Source organism: Accipiter gentilis, chromosome 10 (genome assembly GCF_929443795.1).
Source record: "Accipiter gentilis chromosome 10, bAccGen1.1, whole genome shotgun sequence".
NCBI classification, from domain to species: Eukaryota; Metazoa; Chordata; class Aves; order Accipitriformes; family Accipitridae; genus Astur; species Astur gentilis.
Genome location: NC_064889.1, coordinates 24,757,362 through 24,778,209, shown reverse-complemented (window position 1 = coordinate 24,778,209; position 20,848 = coordinate 24,757,362). Strand labels below are relative to the sequence as shown.

The window sequence follows — 20,848 nt, the reverse complement described above, 5'->3', positions numbered from 1 at the left end:
AGCAGACGTGGCACCTGAATGGAGGTGGCACCCCACAACCGTCAGTGACCCCACACAGATCTGTCATCACCAAGCCCCCATCGGGGTGAGGGGTCCCTAGGGACCCCAGTGGGGTACCACAGGGAAAAGACCAGCGTGCTGCTGTGGGGTTGAAGTTCCCAGATGGCACAGCCCTGCTGGGAAGCCGATCCCTAAAGGGTGCCGCAGCCGCATGAAGGCTGTCCCGTCTCCCGTCCTCTCCTGCTGTACCTCCTACAAGTTTCGCTCGTCCCTCCCACTCCCTCCCAATGCTCGCCTTCTGTCAGGGAGCCGGGAAAGGCTGGGGATAAGGAAAGGGCTCTGCGAGCAAGGCTACCAGTCTGGCTGGCTGCCTCCCGCGGATGCTCGGGGCCGGGGAGCAGGGCAGCCGGTGCTCCCATGGACCTCCCCAGCGGGATGCTCCTCGCCTGCTCCCTCTGCCTCCTGCCCGGTAAGCACCTACTCCCCCTCCTGCACTCACCCCAATTCCCCAGGCAAGGGGAAAGCAACCGGGAATAACTTTTGCTTGTTTGGGAAAGTTGCTGGAGAAAGCCCAAGGTTAATAAGGCTGTTGTTGGAAAAGTCTTGCCAGAAGCAGGAGGGAGGGAGTGAGGCGGGTGCCTTTGAGGCGGGTGAAGGGGAGTTGAAAGGGATGGAGATCTTTGATGGGCTCCCCAGGAATGAGCGGGCAGGCAGGCGGACAGCACGGCGTCCTCCCGGCCCCCCTCCTCGGCTGGGCTGCAGTTGAAGCGGGATTAGTTAGTGTTTTTCTGAAGTATCAGATGGTGGGGGAAAAAAATAATTCCCCCAAATAAAGCCAGACCCTTTTACCTAGAGTTAACTTTTGTGACCCACAGGTGGTTTGTCCTGTTGCACTTGAGGGGGCTGTGCAAAAGAAAATTGCTTGGGGTTAAATAAGTTAAGAGTGGGTTTAGGCAAGCATTTGGTTTCAGGAGGCGAGCCTGCAACTCCCTCTCCTACAGCTCAGGGGGTGCGGGACAAATCCTGCTGGGGGGTTTATGCTTCTTGCTGGCCCCTTGCTGGCATGCTCGGGCTCTCTTCTTGCAGAAAGAGACTCCCTGACACTGGTCATTTTTGCTGCAATTACATCTGGCATCCTCCTGCACGCAGCCCAGACTCAGAGCAGCCAGTCTAGGACTGCTCGGTGCTGCAAAAGGGAAGAAAGAGCTTTTCCCCTCTACCAGGAGCACTGCCACCAGCTCACGCCTCCCCGGCAGCCTGCAGTGCTTCTGCAACTGCAAACATTTCTAAACATCCTGATGGAAAAGCACGCCAGGGTGGGTTTTTATTTTTTTTACTACTTTTATTTTTTTCCCCTTTCTAATTGCACTGCTGCTCGATCCTTTAAAGCAAGCCGCAGCGGAGCTGCCTTTCTTTGCTTAATAGAGAACATGTGTGTATGCCTTGCATGGCGGCGGCGAGTGTGGCGGGGTGCGGGGCTGCCTGAGTGGAGCTGCCGGGGCCGATCGCTCTGGCATGGAGATGGTGGCACAGACCCGGCCATGCTTACATGGGCGACCGAGCCCGTGGGGTGAACTCCCCTTAAACAGATGCTGCTTGTAGATATATGATGGTTATCGCAGAGGGGAGTTGGGGGATGTGGCAAATCGGTGACTCCGCCTTGGGCTGAACATGGGAGCCCATGGGGCTGAGTATGGGAAATCCTCCATGGGAGCGTTTCTGCCCACGGGGGTTTCTGCGTGCACCTGGAGTGGCTGGCAATGCTGTGTGCCGGTGAGAAGGGTTAATGCTTCCAGCGCTCCGTGGTGGTCTCCAGACCAGGATGCGTCATGGCTACCGGTCAATATATTTTGCTAGGGACTAATGCTGGTGTTTTGCCATGGGGACTAAAAGCAAGTTTGCATGATGTGCAGGACCCCCTGGGCACAGGGCTGAGATGAGTGCCAGGTTGGGACGCGCATCCTTGGGAATGGTCCCCTCGCCCTGCAGGCAGCGCTGCCTGTCCTGCCGCAAACCCTCAGGTCCTTTGCCCAAGGGACACCCACCCCCCCGGCTCTCTCCAGAGATCCTGGGGGAACCTCCTGCACGTGGGCTCTGTCCTCACTTTTGCATCGTCCCACGGGCTGGGAGTCCCCGGAGGCACTGCAATTGCCTGGTGATTATTCAGTGCCAAGGGAGGAGATGGGCAATGCCAGCACTTGGCAGCCGGTCCCCTTCCAGCAGCCACCTTGCAGGGCCAGGGACCCCAGCGCCATGCCTCCATGCACAGCCTGTCTTGGGGACAACCCAAGGTTTCCCTAAACTTTGGATCGGGCCAGCTTCTCTTCCCCAAGGCTTTGGTGCAAGCAGGGAGCAGTTCTGGGTCGAAAGCGAGAGAGCCCAGCCAAGGGGTGCTGAGCCACGGCTTGTTAAAATAAATGCGTTCAGTGGCCACAGATCACCCAGTTTCTTGCTGACACCGTGCACTGGCAGGGAAGCTGCGGCTTCCAGAAGGATCCGGGAACGATGCGCTGAGGTGTGATGACTTCCCTTGTGTCAGACCATGCATCTGTTTTCCTTCGCTGGTTTAGTTTTCCAGAGAAAGTAGTTGGCTCCTTCCCTCTCTAAAGGGTCACCAAATGGTAAAACCATCATGCTTGCTCCATGGGCCATGTTTGGGATTGTGCAGGTGGGTTCCCAAGGGACCCTCCAGTCCACGCTTTGATGGTGGGTACTTAATTTTGGGTGGCTGCACAGCCCCAACAGTGGGGCTGAGGGACTGCACCTCCCCGCCTACCAGTTGTCCATCCAGTGGCCAAGGTTTGGCCAGGGAAGGTCCATTAAACAACCCCCCTGAGGTGCATGGGGCTCTGAGAAGCCCCCCCCCAACAATGCCCCCCACAACCTATTGCTTTCCTGGCATCTCCCTGGGAAAGGGGAGGTCAGAGACCTGCTGCTATTTATACCTGATGCCATTTGTATTATTGCTAATGAATGCACTGCAAATGCATAATCAACACATTCCTTAGGGCTGGAAAAGGTGGCCATCAAATGGCTCCTTCCCGGCTTTTTGGGGGCCAGAAAGCTGGAATTATGGAAGCACAAGGTACTTGTGTAGCTAACGCCCCGGGGCTGTTTGTCAGAGATTTTGTGGGTAACCAGGAATGTTACAACACACGAGCCGTCGATGACTGATCCTCTGTTCATCCTCAGTATTCCCTGGCTCGCCATCCACCGCTGCAGCAGCCACCAAACCCTGGGTTGTTTCCTAATAGCTGATGACAAACGCTGGCTTTGAGATAGCGACCTGGAGAGGAATTTGGTGCTTTCAGCATCTCATTCAGCAAAGAGCACTTGATAGGAATTAAAGCTAGAGGGAAGCACAGGGATATTTGGACCCCCTTGTTCCTTCTTGGGGCCTGCTGGTTTTTGCCCAAACACCCTATATCAAGCTTAAACGTTTTCTAGTTAAGACAAATATTTCAATCCTAAGAAAAGAAAAACTAATATGCATGGCAGATGGGTTGCAGAGGAGCATCCGATGATGCCAAAGCCCATGTGGTGGTGGGGATGGGGTCACAGGAGCCCAGCCCAGCACTGGGTAGCCAGTGGCATCCCTATGGATGCTGAGGATGCAGGGGTCACAGCGGTGATGCTGGTGTCCATGGACGCGTTGCCCCATCGCAGAGCTCGCATCTCCTTTGTGGGCTTGAGCAATGAGAGAGGAAGCGGGAGCGAGAGCAGCAAGGCAAGTTTCAAAGTGCCAGACCGAGCTGTTTGACCCTGGCATGCTCCACGTTTTTGGCAGATGTGAGTTTTCCCCCCACGACACGCTCCCGGGCTCCTCCAGTGAACAGTTCGCTCATCCCTGCAAGAAAGCAAGAGCCCCGGCGTGGCATGTGCTGTTCTTGTGTCCCATTCATACCCTTTTCCTTGGGTCACCTGTAGTGTCCTCAAATCCCATATGTCCTCCTGTGCTGCCCCTGGGGACCTGCAGCGGCCCACCAGCAGGCAAGCTGCCTTCACCCTGGGGAATTCAGCAGAAGAACCCATGTGGGTCTGGACATAGGTTCCCATGGGCCACACTCAGCCCCAGCCTTTGAGATGCTTCTCCGACTGTGTCACTGCCCCCATGTCAGCTCAGCCTCTCTCCAGAAACTCTGTCCCAAGCTGTGAAAGTGCTGGAGGCCAGAGAAACAGGCTGGGTTTGCACCATGCAGTCAAAAAAAATGAGTCTATTTTCCTCACGGTCAAAAAAAAAAAGAAGATATTTTCCCGGCACCTCCACTGTCCAGCTTGCATCTCCTTAAATCCCAAATGTTTGAAGCAAAGGCAGCGAGCTAAAGCCCCAAACATCTCATGGCAGCAGAAGCAGACTTGGGGCATGACAGCAAGTGCCACTAGGCTGCGTTACGGCACCTTCCCGGAGTCCCTTTGCCAGCGGTGAATCCCATTGCCTGCCCAAAGGATGAGGCAGGAGGCATGGGCAGAAGTATGGGCAGGAGGATGGTGCTGGGCCCCTGAGAGCATCCCCCTCCAGAAGGTTTCCTTTACAGGGAGGACTTATTTTTATTCTTTTTGGCAGGAAAGGTGGCTTTTATTCCCAGTATTGTTAACCAAATGTGTGTTATTTTTTTTCTTTTCAATATTTGACCTGACAAGAATCAAAAGTTTGGACTCAACAGAAGCTCCAGTTCAGAAAGGAGGTATTTGAGGCTTCCTGCCTTGGCAGCATCACAAGCAAAACATGTGGCTTTTGGTCACTTATTTATGACAGTGATGTCACTCCTGACAAGAAAATGAGACTCAGTTCTTTGGGTTGCTAAATCTCCTTGACAACCTCTCAAAAAGCTCCCATTAGTTTAAGCCAGTTCAAATACTCTCTGATTGTTGTTTTTTTTTCTTACTGCCTCGAATGCACCCACATGTGTTGGGTTTCTGAAATTCCTTCCCTCCGCCATCCATTGCCTGGAAACTTTCTCCAGATCATTTTGCTTTTTCAGCCCCATCGCCTCCTCCGGTCCCCACTACCTGCCATGAGCAGGATGCTCTGGCACGATGAGTGGCACAAGCCACTTGCAGCATTTCTCTCTGCTCCCCCCACTTCAGACCTTTGCACTTGATGAAGCGTTCTTGCTGTTTATTTGGTGGTTTATGTTGCTTTTCGTGACCAGCCTAGCTGCCTTTTGCAGGAGGCTACAGCTGCACAATGGAGTCCTAAAGCAAGGAACCATGGGATGGGGGTCCCCAACTTGTCCCAGTGTTCCCACTCCCCAAAAACCTCTGCTTGGGATTCTGCAGTACAAAATCAGAGAAACTCTGCTGAATGCAAGAAATCAGAAGAAAACCCATCCTGTCCTCTCTGACACTTGCTCTGCACTCAAGTGATGAAGATGCCTCTGCATTACCTGGAATTGAACCTTGCTTGAAATACAACCCACCCTCCCCAAAAGACCCCGTTCTTCCAGCCAGGTCCAGAGTGTCACCTCACCTCACTGGTGGCAGCAATGTGACACCCCAGGGTGCTCCCAGGTCCCCACAACCTCCCCCCCTCCCCTTGCCCATCACTCCTCTCAATGGCCGGTCCTGGCCTCTGTTTCTCCACTGGGTAACAGTTAACTCAGAGGAGGTTTTAATTTGTTTTGTAATGCTAAATAAGGTCAATCTACCACAAAATATGCTGGCTCTCATCCCCCTGTCTCCTCCCCCCCCCCCCCCCGCTTTCTAGAATTTCTTTTTGTAGGATTTTAAAGCTCCTTACCTCAGCTCTCCTTGGCGAGACTCTGCAGTTCTCTGCTCATGGAGCCAATGTTGCAGACTTGTTCCTATGACTGCAAAAAATCAGGTTTATCCCTAACATTCCTACCTATAAAAACACTTTCCATCCTGAATTTTTCTGCCTGGGAAGCAGCATTCCCAATCTCTCCTGTCGACAACCCCTTTATGCCCCTATAAATACCAAACGTGATCCTTCTGCTGCTTTTAAAGCTGTCCTTAATAAGGATGCCGAGATCTTTTATTTGTGTGAACCATCGAGCAGCTACTTTCTGCCCAAAAGCAAATGAAGAGCCGGGATATCCTGACTATCGGTATCCATCCCTGCAGCACCGTCTCTGACACGGTTGTTCCTTGCTGGAACCTGGGCCATGCCCCTCTGCTTAAGCAAACCCTTGGGGAAAATAATATTGTTGAGAAAAATACACCTCCTCGTAGAAGCCATGAAGAGTTTGCACCCATGGAGAGTTTGAGTGTGCTGCTGGCCTGAGCCAAAGTGTGTGTGTCTGGATTAAGATGCGCACCGGGATATCATGGGCTGATACCTGCTGGCTATGGGATATGGACCATGGACCATGGACCATGGGTGGCTGCAGCGTTTTGCAGCCACCAGTAATAGAGGCAATGCAGTGCCAGAGCTCCTTGGCACAGATAATGCTCTTCCCCCCTGCCTGGGGGTGGTCTTTGCCCCTGGCCAATTTCTTCATTGAATGCACCCAGGGCGGGCTGTGAGCATAATTTGGGGCAGCTCGTGCACCCATGGATGGACAAAGGGGCATCTCCAGCAGCCCCAAAACACCCCAGTCCTGGGGAGACTCACTTGACCCCCCTCCCATCTGCACACCCTGCTCCTGGGTCCAGCTCCTGGCAGAGGGAGGAGCTGCCAGACCAATCCCCCAAGATTTGCTCCCTGACAAGCAAATTGCTCTTGAAGGTTGACGAGCATGGGCTGTGAGCACCGGGCTCCCCGGAGCTGGGATGCCGTGGCCAGGGATCCTGCTCCCACTGTCCTGCGGGAAGGGGCATCCTCCAGAGCAGCACTGGGGAGAGGACAAAGCCCCAAAATCACCTCATCCTGGCTTGAGCAACCATCCTTGGGGACATGCCTCTCCCTAGCAAACCTCCCAGTGGCACCAGCTTTTGCTTGCACAGGAAAAGTGAATCCGAGCTTTGACTCTTTGGTACTGCAAAACCCTCGGGGACAGCAGGAGGTAGCCCATGGGGACAGCCAGACTAGGTGATGGGCTCCAGAGGGGCACTTCTGGTGTGGTCACACATTTTCTATGTATCCCCAGCCCGTGGTCCCTTCTGGGGTGGGTGGTGACATGGTGATGGCCATCTCCACCATGAGCAGCTGCTGCTCCACGTCTGGAGGAGCAAAGTGTTGCAGAGTGGCATCGTCTGTCAGAGGGGAGATGTCAGAGGGGAGGAGGGTGCTCTCTTCTTCCCTCCCCATGCCTGTCCTGGCAGCCCTGGCTTCAGCTGACTCACTTTTACAGCAGCCTAGAGGAGAAATGTCCCCAGGTGGCCAAGAAGGCCAATCACATTCTAGTATGTATCAGAAACAGTGTGGCCAGCAGGAGCAGGGAGGTGATCGTCCCCCTGTACTCGGCACTGGTGAGGCCGCACCTCGAGTCCTGTGTTCAGTTTTGGGCCCCTCACTACAGGAAAGACATGGAGGTGCTGGAGCGTGTCCAGAGAAGGGCAACCAAGTTGGTGAGGGGCCTGGAGCACAAGTCTTATGAGGAGCGGCTGAGGGAGCTGGGGCTGTTTAGCCTGGAGAAGAGGAGGCTGAGGGGAGACCTGATCGCTCTCTACAACTACCTGAAGGGGGGTTGTAGTGAGGTGGGTGCTGGTCTCTTCTGTCAGGTGGCTGGAGACAGGACAAGAGGAAATGGCCTCAAGTTGAGGGAAGGGAGATTAAGGTTAGATATTAGGAGAAATTTTTTTACTGAGAGGGTTGTCAAACATTGGAATGGGCTGCCCAGGGAAGCGGTTGAGTCACCATCCCTGGAGGTATTCAAAAAGCGAGTAGACAGGGTACTTCAGGACATGGTTTAGTGGGCATGGTTAATGGTTGGACTCGATGATCTTGAAGGTCTTTTCCAACCTAAATGATTCTATGAAGTACTTTTTCCTTTATCATAAACCAGAAGCACACTTTTGCTTTGGTAGCAGGGGTGGGCACCAACTCAGCAGCCCCAAGGAGCACGTTGGTGCCTGCTGGGGTGAAGCCCCTTTGAAGATGGGCAGGGGAAGGGAGCTGCCCTCTAGGGCTTGCGCAGCTGTGGCCTGTAAACCCTAAATGAACCCATTTAAAGCTGCAACCTTGGGGCTGGCTACTCCCTAGAGACTCAGTGGTGGAGAGAGGAGTGCTGGGTGGCTGCAGGTGAGGTGAAGCTGGTGTGCTTTGGATCCTGCAGCCTCCTCTCCATCCTGGCTGGCTGTGGGAATGCTGTGCCACAGACCTGCTGTGATGGGCTAAACCCACTTCTGTTTCATGTAGGACCCTCCTGGGGCATATTATACAATTTGGGGGAGCAGCGTTCCCAGGATAGTTGAGGTTGAAGGCACCTCTGGAGGTCATCTCATCCAACCCCTGCTCAAGCAGGGTCACCTGGAGCAGGTTGTCCAGGGCTGTGTCCAGTTGGGGTTTGAGTATCTCCATGGGTGGAGACTGCACAGCCCCTTGGAGTGACTTGTTTGGTCTCTGACCACAGTACAAAAGTGTTTTCTCCTACCATCTCAGTACCTTGGCTAACAGAATCCTTCTTCTCTCCCCAGGGTTCAGCAACACCTTCAACATTGACACCAAGAGGCCCAAAATCATAGCTGGCTCTAAGGAAGCGTATTTTGGCTACACCGTGCAGCAGCATGATATTGGGGGGAAGAAATGGTAAGTGAGCACCGTGCGGGGCTCTGAAGAGGAGGGGGTGTAAAGCAACCTACCCGAAACGCTGAATATCTCCTGCTGCCCCTTCCAACAACTGGTTTGGGGCGGGCAGTGCTGTGGCTCCAAGGGAAACTGAGGTTTGCTCTTGGTGATGCTGGTGCCAAGCCAGCCTGGGCAAAGTAGAGAATAGAAACCCTATTTCTTTCAAAAAAAGGAGGTTTATGAGGGGGATAACAGTTTATTTTGTATTTGATAAGTGTATGTATATGGACGGTGCTGTGCTCTGGCTCCTGCACAGCTGCCTCTTGGTGGTAGGTGCTGTGCATGGAGCTTTGCTCCAGGCAGGTTCATGGTTCCCTGGGGCCCCTCAGCCTCCGACAGTTGCTGGAAACCCATCTGGGTTTTGGATTGAGGCCATCCCATTTTATGTTGTTTCCACCAAAGTGCCGCAGTCTGCAGAAGTGCTCAGACCTGGCTGTGTCCATCAGGAGTGCAAGATGAGACTCGGATGGGCTTTGCTCAGGTTTTGGGTTTCAGGGCAGGTTTTGCTCCTTGCCAGGGCTGATCCCCACTGGGAGATCCTGCACAGATGTTGGCAGAGACCCTTGGTTCTCTCCAGAAGCACATCTGGATGCTGCAGTGATGAGGGCAGCTCAAAAGCCCATGAAATTCCTTGCAACTCAATTAATGTGGAGCTGAAGGATCTGCCCCATGGGTGGATGACAGCCAGGCTTAAGGCAGCAAGCAAACATGGAATTAATGCAGATGGATACCCCTGAAACTCAAAAATCAGACCTGTGCTGTCTTTCTATGACTTTTGCTGGTGGGGGGTGCAGGGCTGGACCCTGTCCTGTGTCCTCAAGCTGAGCTGATATTTCATTGCAAGGAGGAGCAGGGAGGTTTGACTTTAACCTTGGTCTCCCCAGCTGCCATCAGCACAGCCTGAAACCTCCCTGCTTGCTGCTTCCCTTCTGTTTAATGGAAGGTCAGGGCCAGCTACCCAGACATGCTCTGGTGAGCCTTTCTGCTGGCTCTGAGCCCCAGTTTCTCGCAAGGATTGTGTGCTGTTCCCAAACTGTACCATGCATCCAGTTAATGAGGTGATGCTGATGCTGTGGCCCCTGTGCTGCATTGGGGCTGTGGGGGCCCTCCAGGCTCTGGTGTTCCCAGCTGCATCCCGGGGAGCCATTTGCAATTAAATCCACTCTGATATTTGCACTCTCTGGGTCACTGTTTCCTTCTGCCATCCAGCAGAGACCCAAGTTAATATTCATAAAGCTTTGAATGGTGGGATAAGGTTCAGCTTTCCACAGGGATCGTGTGCTCTGGGCTGGGAAGGGAGGGAGTTACCTGGGGTGCAGCCCATGGAGCTGCCTCTGCCCCATTGCAGAGATGGGTCCTGAGCAGGTATTTTAGCACCCAGTATCCCCTCTGAATTTCAGAGACTCACATCTGCATGGCAGTGATGAGCTTTTCCACTGCTTCAGCTCAAGACTGAGCGCAGGGCTGCTCATGGACAGGATGAGTCTTTCCAGAAGCGTGACCATGCCAGGTACCAGAGCATCCTCTCAGGGGCACGTCCCAGTGGTCCTTGAGCAGGTTTGCACACAGCAGTCAGGGAGCTTTCTCCTATAGCTGACCCTGGTGGGGCTGTGTCAGGGACCAGGTGGACTCTTGGGATTCTTTTCATCCTCACTGTCCATGAACGTGTGCTATGGGACTGTTTCCCAGCTGGCCAGCTTACACATAACAAGCCAGAAGCCAGAAATATCTGGCGTGGGACACAGCCCTCCACCCTTTCTTCACTTGAGAATGTGGATATTTACCCAAAGAAATGCTTTTGGGGGGGGGGGGGGGGGGGGGGGATAAAGAATTTTGGGCAGCATGACAGCACAACTGCTTGTGGCTGAAGCCACTGGAGCACAGCATAAACACGGCTGTCGAGTAGTTCCAGTAAATAAAGCAAATTCCAACGTCCCATGCTCGAGACCTGGGTAGTGACAGCTGATGTTAACGGGTGATGTTACTCTGCTTGGCATGAAGTCTTCCATCCTCATCTTCCTTCATGTGATGCTGGAGCACATCTGGCTGGGCAGCACCATGTGCTTAATTTCTAAGGGAATCTCAGCCCAGCCTGGTGTCTCCATCCCTCACCTGCTTCTGTGCAGAGCCCAGGCATGTCTGTGAGATGGTGGGATGGGGACCATGCTCTCCAGGATAGCTGATCTGATGCTTCAGGCCCTGTGAGCTCTTCATTTGCACAGACCTCTGCTGTGAAATATTTTTCTATCAGGAACAGATCCAAAACCCCCCAAATCTGGTTATGCTTGCCCTGGCTCCTGCAAGTGACTCCAGCTCCACAGAGCTGCCTGCCTGGTCAGGGCTAAGCCCAGGAAAGGCTGTTTGGAGATCACGGTTCTCCAAAGCAGATAAGGAACAAGAACTAAGTGTCTTTGCTATCACGTTCCTCCCTGCCTCTGCTTCTGGAGAATATCCCTTTTCTGTAACTCATTTCATCCTAAGCATGCTAAAAGTCTCCCCTTGGAGGAGGACAGCGTAACTGGGTGTGAATGACATGCAGGGGCCTTACTCCAAAGTGATGGTGTGCCACTGTGCTCCTCAAATGACAAAAATGATATCCATAGATGCCATTGGTGGGAAACCCTCCTGGGACCACAGCTAAGCCTTCCTCCTGAGGAAGGACTGTCTTTACCCACCCCTGGGCAGGGCATGCAGGGGATTGATGTGGCTGAGCCTGTCCCATCCCTTGGCCTATCTTGCAGACATCCTGGCCAAGGCATTGATGAGGGATCCGGTGCAATTCCCTCCTGCCCATTGAGGTCTGGTTTCCCTGCCAGGCAGGGATGGCAGCAGTAGCTAAGCCGTTGGGTGTTCAGTGCCTGCACAGGTTGGTTTTTCTGCTTTGCAGACATTTCTGCCCAAAGTGAGCTCTATAAGGGAGAGGCCCTGCAGAGATTGGTGGAAAACACCCTTTTTTAAAAAATATTTTCAGCCTAATTGTAGCTATAGGTGCTGTTTTAGGCATGATCCTGGCTGCATCTGAGCAGAGGATCTGCAATTCCCATGCCATTTGGGGACTCTTATGCTTTTTCCTCATGCCTTTGAGCTGCCACCGTCACTGATGGGGTGGTGAAGAGCTGGCTTCCCTGGGGACTGGCAAAGGGAGGATTTTTCCTCCTTTCCCAGCAGGACACTGGAGCGAAGACCAGCTCTGGCTCATTTTGGCCCTTCTCACATCTCTCCTGCCAACATCAGGCAGGACACAGCTGTAGTTTTTTCTTCTGTCGGTTCCTCTGCATGAAAAAAATAGATGTTCTCTGCACAGAATGAGGGTATGTATATACATAAGTACAGCATCTGTTTGAATATGCAATTATGTTGTACAAAATGTCTATTAAATATGTGTACCCAGTTAAAAAACGAAGCCAACATGACTCACTCTGGTTAAAGGATAAATGACTGAACAAACAAAACATCTATAGTATAAACCAAGGACGTACAGAGTGAGCAGGATAATAATCGTGCGGGGCCTTGGCCAACCCCAGGAGCTGGCAGGAGGCAGAAGAAATGGAGATGCTAAGATGAAACCCCAGTTACTGGTAATGCAGAAGCCAGACAAGCACCTTTGAGTATGGCCCTGAGGAGTTCAATAAAATCCACTGAAATGCAGAAGAGCTCAGAGAAACTAAATGGTTATCTCAGAAGCGTGGTTCATATAGGAGCGATGGTTATAACAAAACGTGCAGCGACCCAGCTGCCAAATACTGAATGTGGAATCTGAGGACTTTGGCACCTATCCTTCAGTCTGAGATTTTAATGCTGCTTTTGGCGAGTGTAGATGGTTTTAGAAGGGTTTCAAAACAGCTTTTATATATATTTATATATATATATATATATGGATGTGTGTGTAAAGGCATATTTGAGTGTTTACAAACTTATACATAATATTCTCTAGGTATATTTTTAGTCGTGACTATTTCCCTTTTTCTAACTGTTCGAGAAAGGAGCCAGGTCATTTGCCCAAGGGGGCTGTAATGGCAACACTGATAGTGGAAAATCTGGGAGGAAAGAATTCAGATTATTAAACTCCAGGGGAAAAAATGCTTGGATATATACTACTTGAAAATCTCATCGATTTGTGGGGTGACTTTTCTCTGCTCACCATCTTCCAGAGCAGCAAGTAGCTTTCAGACCTCCCTTTCAACATTTTCTCTCCCTTTTTCATTAAGCTGGAGGTGCAACCCAAGTGTCTTCTCCAAGTATGTGAATGGAAAAAATGACAACAGGCTACCAAAACTCATCCTAACGTGCAATGTAGCTTTGTACAGTGGCTGCCCTGCCCTGGAGCGCTCCCAATGCAGGCAGGGCAAGCAGTGCCAGGCATTACAGGGTCTGAGCATCCCCAGGGCTGGGCATCTTGGGTGAAACCTGGGAGAAATGGGAACTCCCCGTGTTGCTGTGCTTGGGGCAAAGTGACCCGGCAGGAGTTTTGGCAGAAGGAGAGGGAGTTACTGTAAGGGCAGAGATGATCATGGTGTTGACCTGAAGTGGTGAGTTGGCTTGGAGCTGCTCCTCTCCCCCAAGTCACACTTTGGTTCATGCTATTTTGGGGGTATTTAAGGCGTGAATCACATGAGTCCAGGCAGGTTTGTTGCTGTGGATGGATTTACTTGGGCAAAATAAGTGTGTTCAAACATGCAAAGAGTTTCCACAAATGCACATGGGACACATGTCCCTCAAAAGTGGAAGATCCCATCTGCGTTCTTCTCATGCCGCACATGGATGTTTGTGGCAAACACAAACCGTAATCACATTGAGTTTGGGGGAAAAATGTTCTTAAAGGCCCAACCTCAGGGGAAAAAGGGAAAAAAGTTCCCTCCATCTTTCATCTCCCCTGTCCCAATTGCTTTTCTTGATTGCTCCCCATCATCCCCTGGGCAGGAGCTGTGTCACTCCCTAAAGAAGGACAAAAGGACCCGTTCCCTCCTCCCACACGTGCACAGGAGGATGTGCCAACCACCGCCCTCAGCTTTCCATTGCCACCAGATGCTCCAGTACAGAAGCAGGAGAGGAAAAGGGGTCCAGGGGCCAGGTTGTGCCTCACAGGGCAGATGGCAGCAGCCATGATGCTCCATGCAGCGAGTGCCGGGACTGCTGCCCCATGCCGGCTTGTGTCTGCGGATTGAAAGTTTCCAGCTATGTAAAAAATGAAGCTCAAGAAGAGCTGGCTGTGGAAGGAAAGCCCTGGGAATAAACATCCATTAGCCTTCAGAAGCCGTAAAAACAATAAATATAGCATTCCCGAGCTGGCTGAGGCCAGGGCTTCGCTGATGCTGCTGGCAAGGTGGCATGGCTGGGGAGCGGGACTCCAGCTGTGCTGGCAGTTGGATGGGCTTCAAGGGCTGCAGATCTAGCATTTGGGATGCTGGATGCTCCCTAGCTGCTCTCTGCCTCCTGAGTTCATGTCTCGTGCTGTCCTGACCCCACTTTGTGGCAAAGGGGTGCTGTGAAGCCTTGGCACAGGATTTGGTCCTCTTGAACGCCTTCCTGTGCACAGTTCCCCACTGCCCTCAGCAAGAGTTCACCCTTGTAAGCACCCCAGGGCTAACTTCCCCCTTCCAAGGATGCCTGGAGGGGGGCAGCCCTGAGCCCCCGTCCCCGTGGCTGCTCCAGGCACAGACATGACGTTTCCAGTCGGAGTGCGGCCAAAGGGAAAAGGAGGAGGGAGAAGAGAGAAAAATCTGCTTGGTGGATTTAAAGCTATAATTGTGCTGATCTGGAAAAACAGTTAAAGGGTTTGCTATTTCCCTACTACTGCGAGAGGCTTTCTTGGCTGTAATTCTCCTGTGGTTTGGCCGGTACCCGAGAGCTTGGATTATTTTGGTGAAAGGGTACATAACTGCAAAGCATTCCTCCGGCATGGGGATAATGTCTGCTCCTGGCTCTCCCTCCCACCATGCCAGGGCTGCAGGCACAGTCTGGGTGCCGGGTGCGGGATGCTGTAGCAGCCCACCCATCTCCTGTGTTCAGGGGTTGTCTTTTTTTTGGCACAGTATGGCCTTTTTTTCCAGAAAATCCCATAGGTTCTGTTATTAGCATCGCTGAGCTCTTTGGGGCTGCTCCATGGGTTGGTCTGTCCTTGCCCGGCACCTTCCTGGAGTGCCTTGGAGGACATGGGACATCTGACATCTCCAGGGCAGATCTTCCTTGCCATAAAGCAGTATGGTTATCACAGACTCCAGGGTCAGTTTGCATCAGCTGCAAGGTTAGGCCTTTTTTTTTTTTTTTTTTTTTTTTTTTTTTTTAAGAAAGCATTTGGTCTAATTGGAAAAAGAGATGTGGTCTCGTGTTGCTTGCTGTAGGGCTTGCAGGAGGACATCCCCTTGCAGGCAAGCCCAGGCTGCACTCCACTGACACACCCTTTCAGCCTGCTACCAACCAAGAAGAGGAAGGAAAAGGTTTGCCAGCCTGTCCAGCAAAAAAGCAAAACTGCGCTCGGTATTTTTTTCCACAAGGGACACAAGAGGAGGCACATGCAGAAATGGGCATTTGGGCTGCACAACAAATCCAAGCAGTGGAGAGCAGCAGCTCCACAGCTTCTGAGCTCCCCAGCATCTCCACCTCACCTTCCCCACTCCAAGGGCCTGAAAATTTCCTCTGCCCCAACCCTGCAGGTTTACCCCAGGCTTTCCAAACTGCTGCAGTAAGAACAGCATTCCCTAAGCTACCTTGTTTAGTCTGGAGAAAAGGAGACTGAGGGGAAACCTTATCACTCTCTACAACTACCTGAAAGGAGGTTGTAGTGAGGTGGGTACTGGTCTCTTCTATCAAGTAACTAGTGATAGGACGAGAGGAAATGGCCTCAAGTTGCACCAGGGGAGGTTTAGATTGGATATTAGAAAAAAAATTCTTTACTGAAAGGGTTGTCAGGCATTGGAACAGGCTGCCCAGTGAAATGGTTGAGTCACCATCCCTGGAGGTATCAAAAAAGCACGTAGATAAGGCACTTCAGGACATGGGTTAGTGGGCATGGTGGTGTTGGGTTGAAGGTTTGACTTGATGATCTTAGAGGTATTTTCCAAACTTAATGATTCTGTTCTTTGCTTGCTGTGATGCCTGAGTGGGCTTCCCCCTCTGAGATGCACCAGGACTTTTAGGAAGAGCTGGAGGAGGCACATCAAGGACAAGCTTCAGCAACTAGGCCCTTGGTGCACAGAAGAAAATTGTCTCCTTGGTGTTTTTTAAAGCATCCTCATTGCACCATAGCATTAGCATCCAGGTGCAGCCTTAAGACCCCAGCACCTCTGCTGCAGTGAGACCGGGGAAGGCTGGAGGTGGAGGGACACCAAGTCCTGCCTGTGCCACCACAATACACATGTGCTGCAAAATATCTATACCCTCACTTATGAAGCTCTATATGGAGGAAGGGTGTCTTGCTTCTTCCCAGCCCATATTATTCACCCATAAAAAGGCCTTTGCAGTCACATCATTATTTAGAGTTGGGGGCTTGGGGACCTGGTGTCGGAGCACTGAAGGGCAGCTGGATGGTGCTGTGATATTGGAGCCAGTGACCCAACGGTGCCTCCAATGCAGAAATGGGTGGGTGGGAGAACCCCCCCCAAATGCCGTTAGCAGGTGGTAATGGGTGAGTGGGGAAAGCAAGAGGCACCTGGTGAGAACTGGAGCCACAGATCAGCGTTTGCTTTGGAAACCGCCAGAAGAAAGCCAGAGATTGCATGAGTCCTGATGGACACGTGCAGCCTACAGAGAGCATCGATCAGTAGCTCCAAATGCTGCAGTGGAAACCCACGGCTGGGCCAAGAATCACTGATGGACCTCGCCTGTAAACGCTTCCTTATTACAATATCCCCAAGTAAAAGGGAAAAAATTACACCAGGAAAAATAAGAAAGTATCATTACTGCTGACCACAATATTCTGCGAGTTCCTCAGACATGTTTTGCAACACGCCCGTCGTCTGCTATTTTAAGGAGCACTCCGGGAATTTTGCTTACGGCGATGTCTGTGTAATTGCTGCAGCAGCACGTGGGGCTTGGATCCTGCTTTCCTCCGTGTCCTGGTGCTGGGTCCCCTGAGGCTGTTCCCGCGATGTGGCCACTCGGTGTAGGGGGAGATGGCCCTCCAGGTCCTGCCTGGCCACGGGAGGGTTTTGCAGACGCGCTGTGGGAACGGGCTGTGTAATTAGGAGCATCCATTCCCGGCTCGACCGGGTGCACAGAACAGCTGGGTAAATTACAGTTGTGTTTATGTTTCATTTTGCAATGAGAGGGTTTGTTATAAAGCAGAGAAAACGTTGATCAGCCTTTAAAAAAACAACAACCGAGGGTGCTTGTGCATGTCGGTGGCAGATGGACAGCCTCCTGCAGGCACTCCCTGTGCAGGAGCAGGAGGGGACGGGAAGGGACAGGGAAGGGGACAAAGCCACATGTCCAGGAGTGGGTCAGGGTCTGGACCTGTTGCTTGCACTGGGCACTGTGGGGTCAGTGGGACCCAAACCTCAAAGCAAGGATGCACTATGTTTTGGGAGAGATATCCGCTAAAACTCACCAAACATGGGGATGGAACACTGCAACTGCTCTGTCATTAGTTGGTTGTCTATTAATTGGGGTAATATGGGGAGCACAGGGAGACTTGGGAGTGAGAGAGATGCTCTAATGCCTCCACTGGGAATGCTTCTGCCAAGGGATGATTTATCAGGTATTTAATGGGCAAAACAATCTTGCAAATGGTGTAACATTCCCCTGCAACCACCACTAAATAATGAGCCTGAATGGCTCGTTGGCCATGAGTCAGCCCAAAGCTGGGTGCTGGAGAGGAGCCCCTCCAGAGCTGTGTGAAGGATGTCAGCCCAGAAGCAGCGCGAGGGCTGGAGATGATCAGGAACGGATCGGGATGAGATTATGTTACGCACAGGAGAGAGGGATGTGAATGAAACAACCATGGACGGGAGGAGCATCCTCTCCTGGGTGGCAGTGCCAGGGGACGTTGTCCCTCCCCGAGGGTAATGGAAACCTGATACAGACAGTGCAAATACTTTCCTGTTGTAACCATCCTCTTTGTCCTCGGCCCCGGCCTTGGTTCCCGGGCTGGGTGAAACATCTTGCTCCTGCCGGGTGGGAAACCAAAGGTTTGCATCGCTCCTGGCTTTGTGCGCTGTGCCTTTTCAAAACTGCTTGCTGAATGTACCCAGTTGATATTATTTAACACGCTGTTAACCCAGTGCACATCACGACGTCTTGGTGCTCCCAGACCCAATGTCTCTTCTCGCTGCCGACCTGCGCTCCTCTCCCGGATGCCTCGAGCTCCCTCCCTGGCTGCCCCTGGCCCATGGGACTGCTCCATAGAGAGACCAAAAAATTGGTTTGTCATCTTCTGATATCTCTGCTGCTCCTCCTCAGGCTTTGGGCACTGCCAAGGGATGGATCTGTGTTTAATAATGCAATAGCCATCAACTCCAACTCCCTCTGTGAGACCATGTTGGAGGTCACCTGGCGCTCAGCCACAGCTCTTTGTCCTAAGCGTGTTTTTGCGGTGGCCCTTGGTCACCAACATGCAGGTTTTAGCTGCTCGTGATGAGCAGAACTGGCCGGAGCAGCAGTCTGCCCGTTGCTGCCCGTGAAAGGCAATGGGATACTCACCATCAGCTGAGCTGTCCTGCATTGCCTGTGCTCTTCAGCGGAGCTGTCTTATATTTAAGGATGAAAAAATGACCAGAAATTGATGAAATGGTTTGCTAGAGGCTACACAGAAAGCTGCTGTCAGACCAAGGACTCATTTTCAGGTCCCACATCCTCCTGTGCCACCATCTCATTGACTCCACTGCTGTTTCTACCTCTCTTTCGACTCCCACTAGGTATTTTTTTCCACCGTTGCCAATGTGGAGAAAAACTTTTCAAAGTCCGTTCCTCTGTCACACTCCCTCCAAGGAGCCCCGATCCCATTTAAAGTTTTCCACAGCTGAACTCTCCCTTTCCTGAACCTCCTTAATCACTTCTTCATCCAGTTCCATCTTGAATAAATTAAGTGCAAGTGAATTTGCCTTGCAGGAGATTAAGTGTCCCATTGATTGAAAAATCCTGTGAAAAGCATAGTTGCTTCTTCGTTCCTCCCTAATCCCTGCACTCCCGGATCACCAGCTAGACATACCTTCCTTTCCTGATTTCTTTCCATTTAATCAAAATATCTTAAGGCTCAAAATGAGCTTTGCAACCTCTCCGCAATGCACCCAGGGAGCCTGCTGTGCTGGGGGGGGGGGTGGGTATTCCCCTAAAAAGTCCGGAATTTGCTGGATTTGGTGGACCCTTCAGCTGGGGTGTGGGATCATCATGCATATGGGGCAAGGGGCTGAGCTACCTCTGGGCAAAGATGCTGGAGGTACACCCGAATAGCCACAAATTTTTAAGCACTCAACTCTGCAAGAAATTTCCCAGGGAAATGCTGGCTTCTCCATCGCTTGATGCCTTCAAATCAGGGACGGATGTTTTTCTGGGAGATGTGCTCCAGCCAAACATAATTTTTTGGGTTCAGTACTGAGATAACTGGCATGATTTAATGTCTGTGGCACAGGGAATTTCACCAGATAATGTTTTGACTAAGGGGAAAAAAATACCCCAATAATTCAATCAGGACCGAGCAGCTGTGACTCTTGATTGTTTTAGACACCGAAACACGGCAGTGCTTGGGTTTTATGTTGCCCTGGCACTGCGCACACTGCTCGTGCTTGTGTAAAAAAATCATTTAAAACAGTGCAAAAAAAATGCAAATTGAGCTTGACACATCATTTTGATGTTTGATGTGAGGCTTGCCCAGCCTGCAGCCACAGACACAGCCGTCCCATCCCCAGCCCAGGCAAGGCACTGGAAGCAAGACCCAGTACGGGTGCTTTGCTGGCAAAGCAGAAATTGGGTTTCCACTCCCTTCACTGCACAGACAGAGCAGAAGCTCCTTGGGTATTTCCACCAGCAGCCTGGTTTTCCTTTTTTCTTGTTTTTTCCCAGGATGAAAGTTAAAAATATGTCCTCAGACATGTTGCTCTGAGCAGTCTGCGCTTTTCACATTTCATCCTTTTTTTCTGCTTTTGTTTTCCCCATAAGGAGTACATGAAAAGGAAGGCGAGGGCGGGCTTGTTTGGTTCTTATTTTCTTTTAAAGCTTCATTTATTGGCCAAGCCATGACGCAAGGGCCAGCCACTTCAGTCTTTGCAGAGGGCTTTGCTTGTTTAGCATCAGGCTGGATTGGGGGGATTGCAACACTTCAGGGAGTACGAGGGAGGAGATTTGGGGTGACCCAAAGGTGCATGGGGAGGAGGAGAACTGGGAGGGAGCAGGGGATGGCTCTCTTCTGTGGCAGAATGCTCCAGTTGGATTTGGGTGGTTTGGGATGGGACTTTTTTTCTTTTTTTTCTTAAGGAAAAAAAACACATTAGAGCACAGGTTTACAAACCATGAAGTGAAGGAAGAGGTTTGTAAGCAACCTGTGAGCTGGTGAGTAGAGCAGCATCTCTGACAGCCGACTTCAGGGAACACTTACAGCATCCCTGAGACCGGCACCTTTCAAACAGCTGGAAAAGCCTTTTCCTGAGCTGCCAAGTTTCCGTGAGAATTTGACAGCTTCAGCTAATTAATCATTTAAATTTAACCGAAAAGGGAAAACAATGCCATTGTCTTTGGGAGACAAAAATTCTGGTTTCATGAGCTTCACAACCCTTTTGCATTCATGGCAGTGTCTGTAAATATTTGGGCTTTCTTTGAGCTTCTAGCCCTGACGTAGGGCTGGGGAACTGGGGCAGTGGGTGGCTTGCCTTCGTGATCTCGCATTTGAAATAGATGCTTTGACCTCATAACCGCTGCTGTTCAGGAATATTTATTAATGGGTAGTGTGGTAATATTAATATGTGACTACTAATTACTGGGAAAGTCCCAGATAGGATTTTCTGCTGGGGCCGGGGGTGGGGCACACCCAGGTGGAGCTGCACCAAGAAGTTCATGTTAGATCCCATTTGTGTTAAATTCTTCTTTGGGAATTGAGAATTAAAAAAATGAGAACATCCTCTTCTGAGGTGTCTCAACCTGTATTTCTTCTCACCTTCAAAGTCTTTTTCTCTCCCCCTCCCACATCCTTTCAATACATTTCACATCTTTCACCTTCCCCCCCTCTCTGAC

The 20,848-nt window shown here is 51.5% G+C and overlaps 1 protein-coding gene across 5 annotated transcripts in view; it reads left to right on the top strand.

The window, feature by feature from the left end:
• Positions 1 to 310: 310 nt before the first annotated feature.
• ITGA11 (integrin subunit alpha 11) overlaps positions 311 to 20,848 on the top strand; it is a 53,418-nt gene continuing 32,880 nt past the window's right edge. For all 5 annotated transcript variants that reach the window (XM_049813390.1, XM_049813387.1, XM_049813388.1 and 2 more), the window contains exons 1-2: positions 311 to 469; positions 8,539 to 8,650. In XM_049813390.1, coding sequence (XP_049669347.1) covers positions 418 to 469; positions 8,539 to 8,650 — 164 coding nt within the window. In that variant the 5' untranslated portion in view covers positions 311 to 417. The remainder of the gene's footprint in view (positions 470 to 8,538; positions 8,651 to 20,848) is intronic.